Genomic DNA, 21,285 nt, shown 5'->3' with positions numbered 1-21,285 from the left:
TGCTCCAGATAGACATAAACTATATTTTATTACGATTACTTCTCAGGGAACCGAAAAATGAGCATAATGCTATCGGATTAAATCGAAATCAGATTAAAGCAGCTTGGTTTTCATTGCACGATTGCGCTTTGTTTCGCCGACTGTTGATAGTTACTTCCTACAAATATTTCTTGAATACTATTTGCTACATTGATTTCTATTATAAATGATAGTAAGCTTAGAATCGCAAAATTAAATTCATATCAGTTTCCCCCTGTTTTATGCGGACGAAATAGCGGGCAACAATTAATATTTTTATAACCGTGGTATAAGAAAAGATACGAAGAAATATGTACTATTCGTGAGAAATATGTACTATCAGGTACTGTTGTACTATGCTCTGATCAGAGACTGACAAGAGTAGGGAGATCGCCGATGCATATGAGAAAAATTCTGTCAGAAGTAGGCTCCACTTATTTCCGTCTCTAACAGTCAAACGGTCGAACGGTCGAACGAAATTGATATTTCTTCCTCCGGTATGTTTAGTGGAAGAAACCTGTAGGTACTTGCATCGTGGGTTTATTATTATTATTATTAATTACGTTACAGGCCGGTAGTATCGTGAACAGTATTGAACTTTGCTATTTTCCACAACAAATAATATTTTTAATGTCATTATATTGATAAAAATGACACGAGTAACATTTTTACATCCGGATCTTGGCATAGGAGGAGCAGAAAGATTGGTAGTTGATGCTGCATTATCTTTAAAAAAACAAGGTTATGAGGTTAATTTCGTGACAACTCATCACGATTCGGAACATTGTTTCTCTGAAACAAAAGATGGAACAATTCCTGTTACGGTTGTTGGAAGTTGGTTGCCCAGGCATATCTTGGGTAGATTCTTTGCACTTTTTGCTTATATTCGTATGGTGAGCTCATTTCTTAAGAAATAAGACATATGTGTATAGATGATTTTCACATACTGTATTGTATTTTTTTCTAGATATATGCAGCTAGCTACATCGTTTTCTGTGAAAATCGGCCAGACATTGTATTCTGTGATCTAGTTTCTGCATGCATCCCTATACTTCGGTTACGAATTCCATACATAATTTTTTATTGTCATTATCCAGATCAATTACTTTCACAGCCAGAGGGTCTTAGTAAACAATTGTATCGTATACCCCTTAATTATCTGGAAGAAATAACAACTGGAATGGCACATAAAATATTTGTAAATAGTCTATATACACGTTCAGTGTTTAAGGATACTTTTAAGAGATTAACTATTGAACCTGAGGTTTTATATCCCTCTATCAATACAGACTATTTTGATAAAGCTCGAATAATACCTTTAGAAAGAGTACTTGATAAAAGGTTACCACCAAATAGTACTATATTACTATCTATCAACAGGTATGAACGTAAAAAAAATTTGGGGCTAGCAATAGAAGCACTATCAGAGCTCAAAAAGTACTTAAAAGAAGAAGAATACAATAAAGTATATTTAATTATGGCTGGTGGATATGATAAAAGAGTTGAAGAAAATGTAGAACATTATTTAGAATTAATAGGTCTTGCTGATGAGCTAAATGTTACAGATAAAATAATATTTCTTCGTTCTCCTTCAGATATTGATAAAGTATCTATTTTATATCATTGTATGGTTTTATTATATACGCCTCCAAATGAACATTTTGGTATTGTACCACTTGAAGCAATGTACATGAGTAAACCAGTAATTGCACATAATTCTGGTGGTCCAAAAGAATCTGTTGTTTCTGGAATTACTGGATTTTTGGTTGATTTATCTGGTGATGCATTTGCTCTGAAAATAGCTGATTTAATTAAAAATCCAGAATATGTTCAGCAATTTGGTGATGCAGGCAAAGTTAGATTTATGGAAACTTTCAGTTATGCTGCATTTAGTGCTCAATTGAACAAAACAATTGAAGACTTAATTGACAATAAGAAAGTAAAGTAAAATTGTAATTATTGAACTTTTATACATAGCAGATAAAAATTTAAATTGTTACAATTTTACTATATATTCTTTATGATGTAAATTAATGAGAAAATATTAACAAAGAAATGAGAATCATATTATACGACTTTAAATTTCTTAGTAAAATATATTGATTGTATCAATCGCAATATTTTCTTAATTACCAAATTTTTAATGTGTGAATTATAATTTGCTACATTATTTGCTAATATAGTCATTGTTTCATTTTGTGAAATCACAAAAAAGTTATGTTCCTTTTTTTCATATTATTCACTTTTTAAAATATTTTAAAATATTAATTTTTATTTTAAAATATTGAAGACTTAAGCGTAATTAATATTTTTATCTAATATATATGAAGAATTATAAATTTTTTTTATTTATTATCTATATTTATTGTGTACACAATTTATATTAAATTTGGAAAAACAACAGCAATGGTCTAGGGCAGATCTAAAAACCGTTTATATATACAAATATAAATAAATTGCAACCTATTAGGTTTATAACAGGATATAAATTGAAAAATTGCTCAATATATTGACTATTATGTAATTTTAAATTAAATAATCATAAGTTTCATAATGTTATTTAACATGAATGTTTCAACAAAACTGCAATATATTATATAGTTTTCAACATAATAATCAGTATATTAATTTTATGTTATTGTATTTTTTAAGTTGTATTTATTAGATAAAATCTTAAAATAAGAAGTTAGTCCATTAATTGTAAACTATCAAGCTTTTCACTGGAATAAAAACCTGCTTTAACTTGTCTTCCACCAAAAAAGCGTCCATTTAAATCAACTACAGCTTTAATAGCACTTTCTATTCTTTTAAATTCCACGAAGATCCTAACAGCTTCTTCTGGAGCAGCTTCTGTTACTTCATGAATAATAACACGCGCTACATCGCCATACTTCGTATTACATTCGTCTTTAACTTCAGGTTCAAGATCATCATCCACTTCTCCAGGACCAACCATATTACGTAATAATACAACCTAATTAATAATATATTTTGTAATAGAAAATGTTTTAACATATGTTAAATTGTGTTCATTTTCATGTATATTTTACGAAAAATATATTTACTTTTCTATACTTTATGCACAAATTTACATAAAAATTAAAAATTCATGAGAATTATAATTTCACAAAGTAAAAATATTATTATTATTAAACTTGAATCTCAAATACTATACTCAAATACTAATACTACAAGACTCAAATGAAATTAATTTTCCTCTTACCTTACTCGGAGATTTCATTATTTCAGTAATGCTAGGTTCTTCCGAAGATTGTAAAGGTGCAACTTGCTGTTGTGTTGGAGGTGGAGAAACAGCAACAGGTGGTGGTGGTGGCATAAGTTGTTCTCTTTCTCCAACAATTCTTCCACCTCGTTTACTAGTTTTTTCTACTTGTAAAGCAACAGACATTCCCTGTTCCTTTTTACCAAGTCCTTGTCCTTCTTTGAAACCATATTTAGCCATTATTTTTGCTGCTACCGATGATGTAGCATAACCTATACTAGTTGGTGGTCTTGGTGTTGGAGGTGGAAGCTCAGAAGATTCTTGTAGGGAAGGTGGTGGTGCTATAGCTGCTCCCCCGGCAATACCTCTTGATGTAGGAGTTCTTTCCTCATCTCTTTCAGGGGGAATCATTGTACTATTCCCAGAGGAAGCCTGAAGCAAATATGCACATTATTTGTAAAAATATGTGAACCACACATTCTATTTTTCTCAATTATACATATAGTGAATTTAATGTATTACCTGTGTATCTTCAAAACGTGAATTGTCTCGTCTACGTTTGCGCATTTCAGTCTCTTGATCGTGTTCTCTATCACGTAAATCTCTTAGTTCCTTTACAACTTTATCATATTCATTAGGCCACATAGGATCGTATTCATTTATTACATTCCAATCAAATTCACCTCCTACTCCAATACTGCTAACAGTACCAGAAGAGAGTGGATTATTATGTGGCCCATCATCTTCTCTTTCTGTGTTCCGATTGGCTTTTGACTTTAAATCTATCACAGGTGCTAATACTGCTGTTGCTTTTCTATATTGTTCGCGTTTTGGCTAAAAATATGGTACAGCAATAATATTAAATACTACTATTATCCAGTCATTGTTATAGAAGATCACATACCTGTGTAGTGGCAGCCTTTTTTAATTGTAGTTGAGATTGTAATAATTTGATACTAGATGACCATCCAACTACTTTTTCCGATGTTCTGTGTTTGTCAAAATCGTCGTATAGAGACATTGTCTTTAATTTAATGTTTATATATTACGACTGTATTTATTAAAACATACTTCACTTAACCTAAAATTATCAAGTATTACTGAAGTACTAACAAACGTTTGCGTACCAAACAAATACAATTTGAAACAGTTCTAAAATGTATATTATTTAATTCTGCAATTAAAATTATTGTTTAATTATAAAGTTGTACAAATTCAACATATTTCAAATATTTTAATATTTCACATAGTGCTTACTTCTCCTAGAACACACATATATATGCGTAGTCAGAATAAACGAATTTTAAGAAAAAATATCTTATACGACTTTTATTTCCAAAGTTATTATTAAAGCTTAATAATTCATAGCACCTTCACGAATCTCATGCAATTGTTTACTAGGCATATATGTACAAATACAATCAAACTTCAAGAGAGAGTTGACAAAAAATAAAAATGAGATAAAGCCGAAAAGTTGTAGGTTATATTTGTAGGTTATTATCATACATTAAAAAAATTAGGATCTAAAAAGTAGAGTAAACAAGGTAACGGTATGAATATATGTATATCCAACAAACAAATGTTGGTAATAATTTAAAATATATTTGTTAGAAACATTAAAATGACACGTTTTAAATGTGCACTTTTAAGTTGATTTTTTCAAAGTAAATGAGTATCAATATTGAAGTATAGTGTTATAACTTTTTACGGATACTAATTTTATAAATAAAATTACTATGAAACAATTACATTGAACATTATTTATCATTTATAAACATAGTTTTCGTAAATAATAATTTGTCTTATTTAATAATGGCTTATATAAGTAAATATACCATAATATGTAATAAAAAATACGTTTTACATATTGTATTCTCATAATTTTCTAATTTTTATTGTATGAACAAATTTATTTTTAAATATGTAATATTTAGGATAACATATATTTATTGCTTATAGTTAACAACTATCAATATTATATTTTTTATTAAGTTTTATACAAACATGACATAAAGAGATATTTATTGGAAACAATTATTAGAGAATGTGTTAATATATTCTTAAAATTTTGTATTTATGTTTCTTCAGTACTCTATGTGCATATTATAAAATGTGAAATTTATAAATCACGTCTTCCAATAAGCGACGGATATATAATGATCGCCATATATATATATATATATAACATTGATTGTTTAATACATACAAATTATTATCTGCTTTTATTACAGACCACTTATTTTTTACTTGATATACTACCAACGATATCAAAACTACAATTCTATTTTTAAAATCAATTTTATTTTATCATTTTTGAATAAGACGTAGAGGTTCGCATTTAGTATGAATTCTTTTCAAATTGAATGTAATTTCGATGTATTCCAGCTGCATTAGACGATTGGTTGAAATAAGTTATCAACGCAATTTCGAAGATATTGAACCAATAGATGTCGAGGTTGATCACCAGCGATATTCTGAAAGTCATATTTGCCTTCTTCAATTTTGTCGGTGATCGATGTTTGCACGAAAAACTATATATTTTAATAAATAATTAACGCATTATGCGATAACTAAAATGATAATTTCGGTAAAAATATTAATAAATAAATAATTTTGTTGTTCAACTTGGTTGCGATAGCCGCAGTAGGGGAAGTGGCGTCCATTGTTGTAACCATAGATATAAGAAGTATAGATCGCGGATAGTATGCGAAGAAAACGAACCTTGTTGAAAAAGAGATAGAAATAAATTGCGAAGTCAACCTTTCTTTTTCTATAGGCGGAGCAAGTATCCGTTAGAAAGAGAAAGAGAGAGTATGTTAAATATCTCTATCTCTTTTTCAACGAGGATCATGTTCTTTATTTGGTACCAGTGGTCTATGTTTCTTATGTCTATGGTTGCAACAGAGTTTGGCGGGCAACGTAGCTACGATTGGCTGGCTGATCTTCCTTCCCGTAGTCAATGGTCGCCGCAGTCATTCGGCTGAGTATCGGTTCGAGTTTTCCCAGGAAAACAGTACTTCCCGCGGACCCATTGTTCCTGACGTGTCGGTAAAGACCAACGAAAGGAGGATTTATTGTGCGATTCCATCAAGCACCGGAGGTAAGTCGCTATGTCGTCGCTAAAGAATAATAATATATGTCGCGATAGCGGGTCCGCGGTTCTTTCTCTGTGATTCCACACGTGGTCCTCGACTTCGTTGGTTCAATTCTTCGTTCTACTAGTAAATGAGTATTTTATTTCGTTTCGCCGCATCACGGAGAAAATTTCTTTCCATCGTACGATACGGCGGGTTTTGTGCACGATCGTATATGTATACCTCGCCCTCGACGATCTTTTCTTTGGCCAGGCAAAAAAAGCGCAGTACGGCGTCAGTCTCGGATGCCATCTTCGCGCCGTGGCGTACTTGCGTACCACCACTGCAAAGTGGGGGCAAGAGAGCCACGTTGTACGATAGACGGCGATTTCTCAGGGTTTTGTACATAATGATTTGAATATTATTTTTCTGGTAGAATGTTGTCGTGTTACCTAGTATTTTTTAAACAAGGAAACTGCTTCCGCGTGCACGACGCTTCCCTCAAACACGTGTATTCTACGTACTCGTACCTAGGATGGATTGGATACACGATGCCATTTTATATTGTTATTTAAAATAGCTTATTGTATTTTTCCGAATACTTTGCCGATTGTATATTATAATTTTCCTAATATTTCGAGATTTATGATAAAGAGCGTCTATTTTTGAAATATTTCTCCATTTTTTTTGCCTTTTTCTCTTTTATAACTTTTTTTTAGCAATCTGGTACAGTTTTAGTATCTTGTTTTTCCCATTCTATTCTTCATTTCGTTCCATATAATATTTGGAAGATATGTATGTCAATATATTGTCTAATTAGTATATACTTTTGCATTATAGATGTTTATTAGATCATTAGTGAATATGTAATAATTTAAAGTCTTTAACAAAGTTTTAAACATTCCACAACTATTGTAAAATCATATTTTAATATCTTATTTATTGTAATATTTTAGCATTATATTGGACTGGGTAATACGTTCTAATTTAAATACCAACATAATTTTCTCATATATGTGTATGGCCATCTCATATCTATATATGTAATGTAATTTATATATCACTTAAAATTGAATTTACTATTAATGTATTAAAAAAAAAATTTAGTATATCAATACATATGCATGTGTGTATGTTAATATGTTATTTAATTTTTGTTGTAGATTTATAGAAAATGAGTTCAAGTGCTTGTTATAAATGTAACCGAATGGGTCACTATGCACGGGAGTGTCCACAAGGTGGTGGAGGTGGAGGTAGAGGTGACCGTGGCCGTGATCGAGAAGGTGGCTTTGCCCGTGGTCGTGACAAGTGCTACAAGTGTAACCAATTTGGACACTTTGCACGAGAATGTAAAGAAGATCAAGACCTTTGCTACCGTTGCCAAGGTGTAGGGCACATTGCAAAAGACTGTCAACAGGTTACTATACTTTTCCAAATTTTATCTTTCTTTTCATATTTTTATTTTACTATATCAATTTTTAGCATCACATTTGTTTATTTTACATACATTAATATATTGCAAGATCTCATGCAGTATATTAACGATAAAATAATATTGTAACCTAGAATGCTTTTAACAGGGGCCTGAAATGAGCTGTTACAACTGCAACAAGACTGGTCATATGGCGCGTAGCTGCCCCGAAGGTGGTAACGATTCTGGACGCTTTGGAATGCAAAGTTGCTATAATTGTAATAAAACAGGTCATTTTGCTCGTAACTGCACCGAAGTCGGAGGAAAAGCATGCTATACTTGTGGCAAGCCTGGTCATTTAAGCCGTGAATGTGATCAGGATGACAGAAAGTAGGAGATAACCGGAATCCGTGCCGCTCGCTTAACGATAAGCCGTTTACCGTCGCGCGCGCTACTACCGGGGATTGTAGCTAGGTAGGGATGTGCGAACGTATGTCTCGTTGATGCGTATAATTGCTAAAAATGAGTTTTGTCATAGTCGTTCGAATTTCCATCTCTCCATGCCCAACTCCCGGAAGCCCATTTTATTCCTAGTTTCCCTCCCCTTCTACATGTCGTTGTTCTCTTCGCAAGGGTTTTTTCTTATGATGTCTCTGTTTTTTTTTATTTTTTTTATTTTATTGCTGTTACATTACACTATACATGCGTGCGCGCGCACAAAGTACATTTACACATAGAACACATCCAGCATTACATGAATACACACTATACGATGTAATAATATTATAAACATTCGATTGAATTAGAGTAGAGACATGAATCCTCTGTCCCCTGACCTTCAAACTATCTCGTACGCGTATTATTTTGTGATGCAAGATGTATGGATTCTTAATATATTTCATAAAAGAAATTTTTCAAGTGCAGCATTTATGACATATTTTGTCAGCTTCAGCTGATGGAATTTGAGATATTTGTTGGTAATTCATATTGAGGGAGGAAATATTATCAGTCCATTGAATTATAAATGAATGGATAGCCGTTTGACACAAGAAAGGAATATATAATGACTATGAAAAAAATTGTAATAAATCAAATTTATGTTCCTTTCTCACATCCACGCATCTTGTATCCGGTCCTCCCTCTCGAACTCTCTAGCAACTCGAGTTAAGATGAAAAAAAAGTTCAGAAGTAATGGGAAAGGAAGTGAACATGCCGGCCCTGAATACATATAAGTAAGGTTTAGTAACGCCAATTTTTAATGTGTAAGGATGTAATGAGGATCGTTGAATTATTATTTTATAACAGACCTAGTTTCAGACATCAACAAAAGTTGCACAATTGTAAGATTGTCAGTGTTTACGAGTTTATATACAGTTATACTTGAAGTATCATCTTAGATTCTCATAAAACAGGGCAAAATATATGTGCTTCGTATGTCAGATTCTTTAAGCGAAAATGAATGCAATTACCTCGGTATGGTCGTCAATGATCATTACAACGTATATATGTATATATACATATAAACACAGAGGTCTATACAAGTTTGCACATTTTGTATGTACAATCATAATTGTTACGCAGGTGGTCACCATTGTTCATATTGTCAGTGATTGTTATGAACTTTCAAAGGATGCAGTTGCACTTTGCCTTAGTATATCCTTACATATGGTGAAATATTTCGTTACTAGGTATATGTATATATATATATATGCGCATATGTGTATACATATATACATACATATGTGCCAGGAGCTGTATTTTGTACTGTAAAAAGCTAGATATACTCTGGTCGTTGCTGGTGACTAATTCCGATGATTCTCTTATTTATACATCACAGAAAAAAAGGAACAAATTATATTTTCATGTATAAAGTATTAAATTAATCTTTTTTATAAGTTGTAGAACGAAACTTTATAGATACAATTTGTCTAGTAATTTTTTTTCTTGTCGAGCACATTTACTGAAAATCATGAGGTGATAAAAAAGAAAAGAAAAGAAAAGAAAAGAAAAGAAAATGTTACGGATTTGGAAATATCTTTCCGAACATGGTACTAGCAGACTATTATGTTATTACAAGTACAAAGTATGCAAGATTTTTTCTAAAAAAAGAAAAATGAAAAAAGAAAGAAGGTGATAAAAGAAAATATGAACGTGTCTAATGACAAACGAAATAGACTGCAGTTAAATTCGAGAACGGTGATGCCGTGTTTATAAATGCGAGCAGTGTTGTTGGGATATATAAATTGATTAAATCCCTAATATTTTGATTGAAAATCGTTCTACCGAACGAACGGTTCAATTTAAATTAAGATCGTTCACGGATCTATGTTTAGTCTAGGTAGATTTGGCGTGAACATGTCGTGCACGCGTCCGTTCAGGTAGCCGTACAACTTTTAATGGATATTCTTTTTAAAATTATTCAGTAGATGATAACCACAAATGGCCACGTGCACTACGTGTATACAGGAAAATTGATGCTTTTACCAGCAGCGACAATGTGTATTAATGTTCAGAAGCCAGGCGTGCCTGACTTGGTGGAACTAAAGAAAAGCGCCTTGTGCGTTATGTATCGCGTAGTAGAGGTGTCCTGCAACATTTTATACACTTAACTGTTCGGGACTTAAACCGATCTCATACATGATTTTGGTAGTTGTAATCAGTGCACTAGTGCGTCTGACGAGATTTGGAGGATCAAAAAAATTGTATTTCGCTAATGGACCGTAATGGATCTTTGGTGCTTTCATTGGATACATGAGTTGTAAAGGGACGACCGAGTAAAAATCCGTGTAAGAAAGTAATTTTGTTCTTTGTTTCTGTAACCGATATGTTATACCATTTCAATGTGTATATGCACACGGATATATAATATATATAATATATATATAATATATACTATATATATAATATATTGTGTAAAAAGAAAAATAGAAACAAAAAGGAAAACAATCGATGTCTTACTATGTAGGATGTCGATGAAAGGGAAAACACACTTTGAAGATATACGATTTAGATGTTGTGGGGTTCATTGGTGGCACCGGAGGTTCAGACGAGCATTAAAAAGAGTGCGAATAGGGCACCTGCGCTTTTGTCTCTGCTACAAGACTTACGTACGAATATTGTAAAGAATACGACTGTTACAGTGTATGAACTAATTCGATCCGTGTACGGCCGAATCACGGCTCGACTTATATTAATCTATTAATACTTAAAGGAAGAAGATGAAGAAGAGGATGAAGAGGAAGAAAAAAAAATAAGCTGCAAAGTAATAAAGGATTGCGGAGTATTTGAAGTTATGTTTTTAAACTGAATTTTTGAAATAGAATGTGTACGGAGAGGCAAAGACGAGATCTTGTTTTTCTTTTCTGTTCCCTATATAATGCTTATCATATGATTCCACTTACCCATTATTTCGAGGGGTACTGTTAAATCTACGACTAAGGAAGTGTAGTACGATATATGGACATATGTACTTCATGTACTATTTATGTTTCGGTTGAAAGACGAGATCACTTATTAATAAAATGTAAATCTATAAGTTTCCTTTTCAGTTCGTTAATCCTTTGTGTATATTACTAAACAAAAATTTTTTTAAGTGTTTCATATCTTTTCGTTAACTTCTACATAGAAGTACTTTAAGTATCGTAATGTTCAAATTCTCTTGTATAATTTATCAGCATGATAAATATCCAATTTATAATTTTGCAACGTGTATTTGTTTATATAAATGGTAATTTAACGACGCAAAATGTATGTAGTTAATGAATTACTTTGTTATATGCATGCTGATTATTATTCTCTGAACATTTTAGTATTTTTTTAATTTTATTCGTTTTGCATCGCATTTTAGATAATTAAATAAACGTTACAGTCTTGGGAAAAGGAATCGAGTTTCAAAAGGTAGTAAAACTGTACACATGTAAATACTTAAATTATTTATTCACAATGATAATCTACTAAAACTTACAATATTGCCAAAAATTTTCCAACTAAAATATTTATGTACCTTAAGCTTTCATATATATATGAAGATCTAAAGGATATCTTTTGAAAAGAATGAATAATTTCATTCGCTATATATTTGAAATGTTTAAAAAATTGATTGTAAGAAAAAAAATCTCTTCGTCCAGAATTGGAGGAAGTTATTAAAATTCCGATCGCTAAAAAAAATGACGATGTCATGTTGATGGTATAACAGAACGGAACGGTGGAATAACGAAATAAGAATCTAGGAACGTGGAACATGTATAGGAATATGTATCCGGTTTGTGTGAGTTTCCCGTGCCCTCTCACCTTAATCTCACGTCTGTCAAACGGTCGTGAATATTCGGAAGATGTGAGACTTCGGGAAGTGGGCACGCCAAGAAAATAGCATCACGAACATTCGCATGATGCCTTGACGTTCAAAATACATTACGACCGCCGATGCTCCGATTTATTTGCGGTAACGACGAGAAAGCATTCGACGGAAAAGGGAGCGAACTGATCTTAAACGGTGCGCACAGCAATGGCCACGACAGAAGGAGTCACGATAGAGGAACTCAGGATCGAGATCGAAAGGCTATCACGGGAACTAGATTTAGCTTCTACGGAAAAAATACAATCTGCTCAATACGGTCTCGCTTTGCTCGAGGAGAAGTCCGCCCTGCAACAAAGATGCAACGATCTCGAGGCCCTCTACGAAAACACGAAACACGAGCTAGAAATCACGCAAGAGGTTAGTTCAATTACCTTTCATATTTTGGTGCACGTGAATTACCTAATTGTCATTTTATCGAAAATTTTTGGGACGATTACTTGCATTTTTAATTTTCCATTTCTCTAACATATGTTTCTCGTAAATCAGATCATAGTTATCGGGCATTAATTACCGCGTGCTTTAGTAAGGCAATTAAATGTGCATTAATTGAATTAGATAGCATATTAGTATGAAATTTATTGCTATAATCAAGATAGTTTCTAATTTCAAAATGGCATTAGTTAAATTAAGTTTTCTATGCAAATAATTATATTTTACATTCTTCTAGGCTTTAGCAAAATTTCAGACAACCACAAAATTAACTACAAAAAGTGGTATAGAACAAGAAGAGACTCTTCTTAGCGAAAGTGCCGCAAGAGAAACATCTCTTCAGACACAGATCATCGAATTGGAAAATGAAGCCAAACAGGTATGTGCTATTTTTAAAAGACGTATCAATGACAATTTCTATGATGTACGTACGTTTATCGTTTGATATTATTTTATCTAGTTACGTCATGAATTGGAACTTGTGCAAGCAGAACGCGATCATGCGCTGCAAGAACGCGAAGAAGTTGGAAAAGATCATCAACAAGCAGAGGCAGAAAGAAAATCCTTACGTACTATGTTACGTGAATGTAGATTTCGAGAAGCTCGACTTCTCCAAGACTATTCGGAATTGGAAGATGAGAATATTTCATTACAGAAACAAGTGTCTGGTTTAAGATCCAGTCAAGTAGAATTTGAAGGTGCCAAACATGAAATAAGGAGATTGACAGAAGAGGTGGAACTTCTAAATAGTCAAGTTGAAGAATTAACAAATTTAAAAAAGATTGCCGAGAAGCAAATGGAAGAAGCGCTTGAATCTTTACAAGCTGAGCGCGAAGCGAAATATGCTCTTAAGAAGGAGTTGGATCAAAGAATTAATAGTGAATCAATTTATAATCTTAGCAATCTTGCACTTTCTATTAGAGGAATTACGGAAGATCAAACAATATGTAGTGATGGGGAAGATGATTCTCCTGCATTACGTAGAATTGAAGCAGACTTAAAAACTCAAGAACCAGGGACTTCTGCTACTGATAAACAAGTTGATTTATTCTCTGAGATTCATTTGAATGAATTGAAGAAATTAGAAAAACAATTGGAATTAGCAGAATCTGAGAAAGCTCATCTTACGCAAAATTTGCGGGAGTCGCAATATGCAGTTGAGAAAAGTCAGAATGAATTACAGTCCTTTGTTGCGCGTATAGTGCAACTAGCAGCTCATGTGCAGTCATTACATCACCTTCACTCCAAGTTACCTGAAAAACAAACTGAAGAAACAACATTAGATAAGTTGAATCAGGTATATATACAAAATATACTGAAACAAATTTTTTTCAATTTCTTGTATTATAATATCTTGCACTTGATGTATGTAATCTTGTGTTTTATTTTAGGCGATAATGCAGTATCATCAATGGAGCACTATGTCCGCGCGTGAAGTGAATCAACTACAAAAGGATTTGGCTGACTTAGAAAATGGTTTAACTATATCTGATTCAACTCAACAACTGCGTACAGAATTAACAAATCTTAGAAACAAGGTACATAATATTTTAACACTGTTTTCATTTTTTATTTCATTCTCTTTATTTTTACCTTTTTATTATCGTTCATTTTATTTTTTTTTTCATTTTTGTATAATGCCTCTTGTCTTACAAATTTATAAACAGCAACATTGCGGCAACTATTATGAAGAACAGAAATGTAAGTCGGTAATCTAATAAATCTTCATTGATGAAAAATTTGGTACATGTAAATAACAACAACAAACTGTGACTCTGACACAATGACATTTAATATTCAAAATTTAGACTTTGAATAGAAATTATGGCATTTCAGATCCCCGAGTCAGAGAAGAGCCTTCGAGAAAAGGTTGGAACGTGTGGTCCCTTTGACGTATTTACCAATTATTATAATAACAACTTGTCTTTTGGCTCCTTTAATGATTCGTACAGATTGCTTTTCAGTGTCCTAACAACTCATCGTTGCTTTTGATAATTTCATATATTTAACTATACATATTCCTATGGCTACTGACGAATATATCATATCACAAATTATAAACTCCTTTGTGAATTTTATCACAAATTTTATATGTATTAGCATTTGTTTTCACAAACGAGTTGACACATTAGCGTCTATTTGAATGTTCTTCTATCGAATGCCCGAATAAATGTACGGATCTCAATCGCTATGCACTGTGGCTTTAAAATAGAATGTGCTTAGGAACAGAAATTCAATGAATACTCTCCTTCTATTCGTTTCTACTTGCATCTAACGTAGCATGAGTCAGATTCACAGAGCCTGTTTGCACGATGTTCAAACAGACATTCTATACATATACAATCTTGTACAGTCTTGCAAAAATTATTTCAATTGCCAAGTACTGTTTTCTTGATATGTAAACAATCTAATTTTGTACTCGAAGTTTTTAAAACTGATATTACACAGAGTGTTCCCTTTCTTACTCGACGAGCTATGAAACTATAATCTAGAAGTCAAAATAATAAAGAGATGGTATATGAAGTTTTGCTTTGCTACAAAGTTATATTTAGTATATGTAAAGTATATTACAAATATTTAATGCTACATAATATGTATATATATATATAGCAATGAGTTCAGTATTATAGAATATGAAATATTGATTATATTTTCCTTCTTTTTATGTGATATTTTGAGATTATTCGCATAGCTAATATTGTTGATGACAATCTCTTAAAAATTCATTTCTCATTTTAAAATACTCTCGTTTGTTAATACAAACTTGATATTGATATATTATGGGATTTATTAATTGCAGATTTATTCAGAATTTTACTGAATATCAGCAACTGAATTATTAATTAGTTACATTAGTTTGTTATGATTAATTGATTCTGCAAATCTTTGGTTTGTTCACGTTATGTTAAATATTTGCTTGCAACTTTGTAATAAGGTGATTATGCTTAAACCTTATATAACATTCTCTCCTTATTTTTATTTGTAGATTATGTGTCTGCAATTTGTTGGGTAAGACGGGAAACACTCTGTATATAAAATCGCAATGAATATACAGCAAATGATAAAAATAGTATTATTTTTGGGAAATAAAGTTAATACGAATATAAAGATTATTTATTGTATTTCAGCTTTTAGATACAGAACAGAGAAGCATACAACTTGAATCCGATATTTCTATTCTCTCAAAACTTGCAGTGGAAGCTGGTGGTTTTCTTGATTCTGCACAAAACGATTTGCAAAATATCTCTGACGAATTAGCGCAACTTTATCATCATGTTTGCACCGTTAATGGAGAAATTCCTTCACGGGTGGTCCTCGATCACGAGAAGATCGTCCCAGAGAAGGAAGAAGAGAATGGAAAGATAGAATGGTGTCGGACTTTGTTTAAAACCGACATTCAAATCAAGGACTTAGAAAGTCTGAGTAAAGCGAAAGAAGTCGCCAAACATATAGAAACTGCGATGGATCAAATAAAACACCTTCGAAGTGCCGTAGAGCATACGATCGAACTTTCCAAAGTTAAAGGAATGCAGTCGAATGTCTGTAACGTTTGCGAGGGTAAGTTTGAGCAATTTCATAATTTTTACTTGCTTATTCAATTGACGCATAATTTATAATGTACCGTTTCTTCGTTGCAAATCACAGGTTCAGTGAATGAGAACAAGGCGGAAGTAGCAGATTTACAAGAACAAGTAATTAGATTGAAGGCCTTGTTATCGGCTAAACGCGAGCAAATCGCGACTTTGAGAACGGTGCTTAAATCGAACAAGAATACCGCAGAAGTAGCACTTACGAATTTGAAGGGCAAATATGAAAATGAGAAGAGTATCGTTAATGAGACTATGTTGAAACTGAGGAATGAACTTAGAATGTTAAAAGAAAATGCCGCAACATTCTCAAGTAAGTTGATTATGAAGTTTATTCAAGTTTGTAACAATGTATACATTATGTTTAGAGTAATAATACTTAAGATGACACTTAAGAGTATAGTTAATTTATCCTTTTTTTTCTATTTTTTGTGTTTCTAACATTTGCGTATTAACTTCTTAACGTGAAACTAATCGCGATTACCAGCATTTATGTACATTTTATTGCTTGTAATGAGTTGCACTACAATTGATTTTGCAGTGGCATTAGGAGTTTGTTATCAACAATACTGTTTCATTTCATAGCAAAAATATATAATTAATATGTAAATAATACTTATTATCTTAATAATATATTTACTACCTTAACATGTAAATAATGTTCTTTTTTTTGTAAAATTGGCTGTACTTACTAAAAGAATGGTCATTAATATCTATTAGAATTAGAGGAAGAGTTTCCTATGCTTCGATCGCCTTGTAATACTTAAAATAGTTCTTAAATTCTACATATTCATTACGTTAATTTTTACGAATAATTTTTCCCTTTACATATAACTAACGCATTATTTCTTAATTCTTTATCATGCTTTTGATATTTACCTTTATGGTGCTTCTTCGTATTTGGTGTTAATACCTGCTAACCACACTTCTCAGGTTTGCGTGCGATGTTTGCCGCACGTTGCGAAGAATATGTGACACAAGTTGACGAGCTCCAACGTCAATTAGCCGCTGCAGAAGACGATAGAAAAACATTGAACTCCCTGTTACGTCTGGCCGTGCAGCAAAAACTCGTTTTGACTATGAAATTGGAAGAACTGGAGGTCGATCGAGAATTACGGAATACTCGAAGACACGCCGCTAGTGCAAATGGACGAGGTAGAATGCGAATGTCGCAACAGACGAACCGTCCTCATTTAGGCAGAGATTTCTTCTAGAAAATGATGAAGATGTGGAGCAAGCTGTTCTGAGAAAAACGAGGATTTTAAACTTTTCTTTCTTACTGTTTATTGTCACATTCACATCTGCATTCCTACAGAAAAAATGTAGCTATGCTTGCTCAAGATTACTTTTTACCACAGTAGCAGAACAGGGAAACAAGTTAGCATTACAAACATTTTTTTCATCGTGTAATTTACTACAAATATAGAGTAGGACTATGGATATATTATGCCGTGTGAATATTTTTACAAATTTCGACTCCATCTGATAAGATCGAAAGACTAAAGATTGTTCTCGTTGCGAAGAACAGCTTTTCTAATACGCGTTACAAGGGACACGGATCAGGACATTTGAAAAGTTTTAAAATGTTCATATGTTCTTGTATCGATGTTGCTCCATATCGTAGAAACTGATAGAAATCTCTGCCTTCTGTTACCAATATTGTTAGTAGAGATGTCTAACAAGCATAGAATGCGTTTCTGTTGTGCAAGATTTTTATTTCACGCGGCGACATTGTTGCAGAGTTGCTAAAATATTCTATGCTTGGAGATTTATTCACGCAGAATCGATCAACGGTTCTCGTGAGTAGCACGCTTATCGATATCTAGAATTGATTTTTAATCTATTGTCCTTTCTTTAACGAAATGTGGAATTTTTATTGTAAATGTGTTTGTTTCTACAATTTAGCAATCGTATATTCTTCTTCGTAGCTAGATTTATATTTTTCACCTTTTGGTATGATATTGAGTATTATTGTGTAATCATATAGGAAATAATTCCGCATGGATGGTTCATATGGTTATATAGTAAGTTTTTTCTATTAAGGAGAATGCATGATAAAATGGACGTATACTGTTTTTAGGTAGACAAGGGAAAAGAAAAACGAGAACTTTACATTACATACCATAGAGACAATATTATTGTGCGCGACCGTAGAGTTTATAATCGTTTATAATCAAAGTAGAATGGAAAAAAAATCATAGACGTGTAGAGTTGAGAAAAAAAAGTACAGAGTAGCAGAATAACAGAATTAGGGACCCATTCTCCAAGTAGTTTCTCAGATTAATATACTTTGATCGTGACAAAGAAGTATTATTTTACCATTTGCGCGAAAACAGTTTTATTATATTTTATTCCACACTTTTATTTCAATCACTGTTCTTTAATGCATTTTAACTCGTTTTTTGATAGATTATTATTATACGATGGTATTTTGTGATTTTATAATCTTTACGAGAAAGGACTTTTTTGTAGTATTTCATAAAACTTGGCCTAAATAGGCTTCGAATCAATTTTGTGTAATTTGGGCAGCTTTTTATTATTATTATAATATATATATTAGCGATATTATTGCATTCACTATAATTTTATTTAATAGTCTTGATTGTTGTTAATTTATGTCTGTTTATCTATTTTAACCATTTTCTTTTTTACTAGCAACTGTACTTTTTGGTATTGATCAATGTGTAATAATTGCTTTAGTGATATTGGATTTTAGTACTTGACACTAGAAACATAACTAATTACCAGATGCAACCTAAGGTGGCTATATATTATTTATGAATATGCATGCTACTTTTTTAATTCTTTAAATTTTCGAACCTCCTTGCACAATTGAACTAATATTATTAGCGAAATTTTCCAAGCTACAAGATACAAGTAGTGATGGGTTCAAATACATCGCAAGTAGGTTTGAACAGCGATTCGTTAGATTTGAATCGTTCATAAGCATTTCAAAAAAAAGGAAGCAGTACTTTCGCGTAAATTTGTAGTAGATTCGATCTTGAACGCGACAAATTCGAAGTAAATTCGTCTCGCAAGGGTATAAATATGATATATGGTGCTTTCCTGACGCTCACGACTCGATTAGTACTCGTAAGAGTATTTATTCATTCCAATATCGATGTACTTGTGAGTAGATTTTCGAAACTCGAGTATTCAGTTTGAGTTACTTGAAAATACCTTTTGTAGATCGGATACTTGGCAAGTACAATGAACGAATCATTACATGTTACGAGTACTATTCGAATCCCACGAAGCGAACCTTGGCTATTAGATACGACTCTGATTTATAAGCATTAAGCACATATCGAACCTGATCCCATCACTAGTTACAAGTTACCAATGCTAATTAATTCTCTTGCGCAACAGTAACAAGTTTCTTCAGCGAACAAGTCAAGTTAAACTGTTTAAACAGCGAAAACTGTAAAATTATAAAAACTATTTGTGCAACAGAAGTTTACGATTCACAACTTGTCACTTGTTATTTCACTAATACTGTTCTAGTTTACTTAATAATATTATTAGTTATTAAGCTAACTAATATTATTAGTAAATTATTGTGCCAGAGGATCCTGTTTATTTGTATATTTGTTGCAATCCATTTTGTTGTAGCACTCGAAATATATATATATCCATACATCTTTTTTTCATTTCGTTCTGTTAAAACAGAATGTAAAATAAATGAAGAAGAAAAAAATAGGAGAGTGTATATATAAAATGGTACGATGTTGAGTTGCAGTATGCAAGCGAAATTTTCATTTTCGTAAAAGCAAAAGAAAAGTATTTTATGGGCATCTAATGTCTCTGCGAGATTTACCAGCGCTAATTACATTGAAATTTTAATTATTCGTCGAAGTGCGCGCGAGCGTGTGTGTGTGCGTATATTTTCGTAGAGATACAAGCATAATGTGCTTGGTACATTATGCAGGATATTTAAACGCAGTTATATTCGTGCAATTTCACAAGCTTTTTATCGAGAGTCATATTAATTGCAAGTTTTTAACGTTTCTTCTGCTCTAATGTTAATTGAAAAGGCAATATTTATTATATATACATGCTTCATATTTATCAGACGTACGTTTTTATTAGGATAATATTTATTTTGAATCATGGTGAAAATTTTTATGTAAGGAAGTATATCCTGCATATGTATATGACATGTACGTTTATTGTGAACCGTCTTTAATCAAATTTGTTATTAACATGATTAGTGTTATTATTATTATTATTGTCATTATTACTATTATTATTAACGACATTGCAATTGTATATTAATTATTGCGATATTGCTGTCAGCTTCGTCGCGGAATCCAGATGAGTACCTAAAGAGAATTTATCGAACGTTCATTGACTATCAATCAATTGATCAGTTATCACTATTATTGTATTTATACCGTATAGTTATTGTATTGCCTGTGTCTACGGTTTTAACTAGAGACGAAAAAATCTTATTTATGTTTTTGTTTCCCCTTGGTTAACATTAGCTAACAATCAATGGAATAAAATTCAAAGATTATTTTTTTGTTTTATGTTATTTTCCCATTTTTATTTTTGTTACTTATTTGCTGTATATGTTTTCCTCCTCAGTTTCATTATGTAGATGTTCAAGCGAGAGTTACACGTACATTATTGTAAATTAATTTCTCTTTTTCCATTTAAAACTACATTATTGAGTCGAAGTTCGTGCGATAGACACAGGTAGTTCTAATTTATGTCCATAAACCGAGCCAGCCTCAAGCCACCGTCCCTTCCCTTCCCTTCACGCCACTGCCAGGAAAGAACCAGAGAAAAATGTTCTTTTCTTTCTCGATTATTCTTATTGTTATTAGTTACTACATTCTCCTTCCGACTTCGTCCTTAACGTAAAGAAATTCGTCCTTAACTTTTCGCCTTGCCGTCCGCGCTGTTCAAAGGCGATTCGAAATCGTTTCGAAGCAAAATACTAATTCTAATAATTTCTATCGGATGTTGTATGATATTAACCCTTTGGGGAACAAAGTGCGTTTTCATCGTTCAAGTTTTAATCCATATATTATATAACAAAACGTATCCATGTATCGAAGTATTCGAGCACTTTAAAATACATATCTACACGCTCATGTAGGTAATAATTCGAACATCTAGATATTCAAATATGTACTAGAATACTTTTATATCTGCGTATTAAATTACTCGATTACTAATGT

General features: G+C 32.2%; 4 protein-coding genes across 8 annotated transcripts; 3 read left to right on the top strand and 1 right to left on the bottom strand.

Moving 5' to 3' along the window:
* Positions 1-40: 40 nt before the first annotated feature.
* Positions 41-3,092, top strand: Alg2 (alpha-1,3/1,6-mannosyltransferase Alg2). Of its 2 annotated transcripts, none has more exons than XM_072003894.1 (3): positions 41-515; positions 589-911; positions 986-3,092. In XM_072003894.1, exons 2-3 carry the CDS (start codon positions 669-671, stop codon positions 1,964-1,966), a joined length of 1,224 nt encoding a protein of 407 aa, XP_071859995.1. In that variant the 5' UTR covers positions 41-515; positions 589-668; the 3' UTR covers positions 1,967-3,092. The 2 variants fall into 2 exon arrangements, with proteins under 2 accessions (XP_071859995.1, XP_071859994.1); XM_072003893.1 differs by having other exon boundaries at positions 41-537.
* Spf45 (splicing factor 45) lies at positions 2,635-4,502 on the bottom strand. Its single transcript, XM_072003895.1, has 4 exons — positions 4,146-4,502; positions 3,764-4,075; positions 3,242-3,673; positions 2,635-2,992 (listed from the first exon to the last, which is right to left on the bottom strand). Exons 1-4 carry the CDS (start codon positions 4,260-4,262, stop codon positions 2,705-2,707), a joined length of 1,149 nt encoding a protein of 382 aa, XP_071859996.1. The 5' UTR covers positions 4,263-4,502; the 3' UTR covers positions 2,635-2,704.
* Positions 4,503-6,167: 1,665 nt separating this feature from the next.
* On the top strand, positions 6,168-11,071 carry Cnbp (CCHC-type zinc finger nucleic acid binding protein). Of its 3 annotated transcripts, none has more exons than XM_072004535.1 (3): positions 6,168-6,341; positions 7,479-7,732; positions 7,896-11,071. In XM_072004535.1, the coding sequence occupies exons 2-3, from the start codon at positions 7,490-7,492 to the stop codon at positions 8,118-8,120; spliced, it is 468 nt and encodes a 155-aa protein (XP_071860636.1). In that variant the 5' UTR covers positions 6,168-6,341; positions 7,479-7,489; the 3' UTR covers positions 8,121-11,071. The 3 variants fall into 3 exon arrangements, with proteins under 3 accessions (XP_071860636.1, XP_071860638.1, XP_071860637.1); XM_072004537.1 differs by lacking the exon at positions 6,168-6,341 and adding an exon at positions 6,592-6,712; XM_072004536.1 differs by lacking the exon at positions 6,168-6,341 and adding an exon at positions 6,601-6,717.
* A 911-nt stretch (positions 11,072-11,982) lies between these two features.
* Positions 11,983-20,615, top strand: Bicd (Microtubule-associated protein Bicaudal D). Of its 2 annotated transcripts, XM_072004373.1 has the most exons (8): positions 11,983-12,440; positions 12,751-12,891; positions 12,973-13,809; positions 13,904-14,050; positions 14,349-14,381; positions 15,641-16,070; positions 16,158-16,412; positions 17,033-20,615. In XM_072004373.1, exons 1-8 carry the CDS (start codon positions 12,231-12,233, stop codon positions 17,311-17,313), a joined length of 2,334 nt encoding a protein of 777 aa, XP_071860474.1. In that variant the 5' UTR covers positions 11,983-12,230; the 3' UTR covers positions 17,314-20,615. The 2 variants fall into 2 exon arrangements, with proteins under 2 accessions (XP_071860474.1, XP_071860475.1); XM_072004374.1 differs by lacking the exon at positions 14,349-14,381.
* Positions 20,616-21,285: the final 670 nt, after the last annotated feature.

Source organism: Bombus fervidus, chromosome 5 (genome assembly GCF_041682495.2).
Source record: "Bombus fervidus isolate BK054 chromosome 5, iyBomFerv1, whole genome shotgun sequence".
Lineage (NCBI taxonomy): Eukaryota > Metazoa > Arthropoda > Insecta > Hymenoptera > Apidae > Bombus > Bombus fervidus.
The sequence above is the reverse complement of the archived record's forward strand: the minus strand, read 5'-3'. Positions and strand labels throughout refer to the sequence as shown.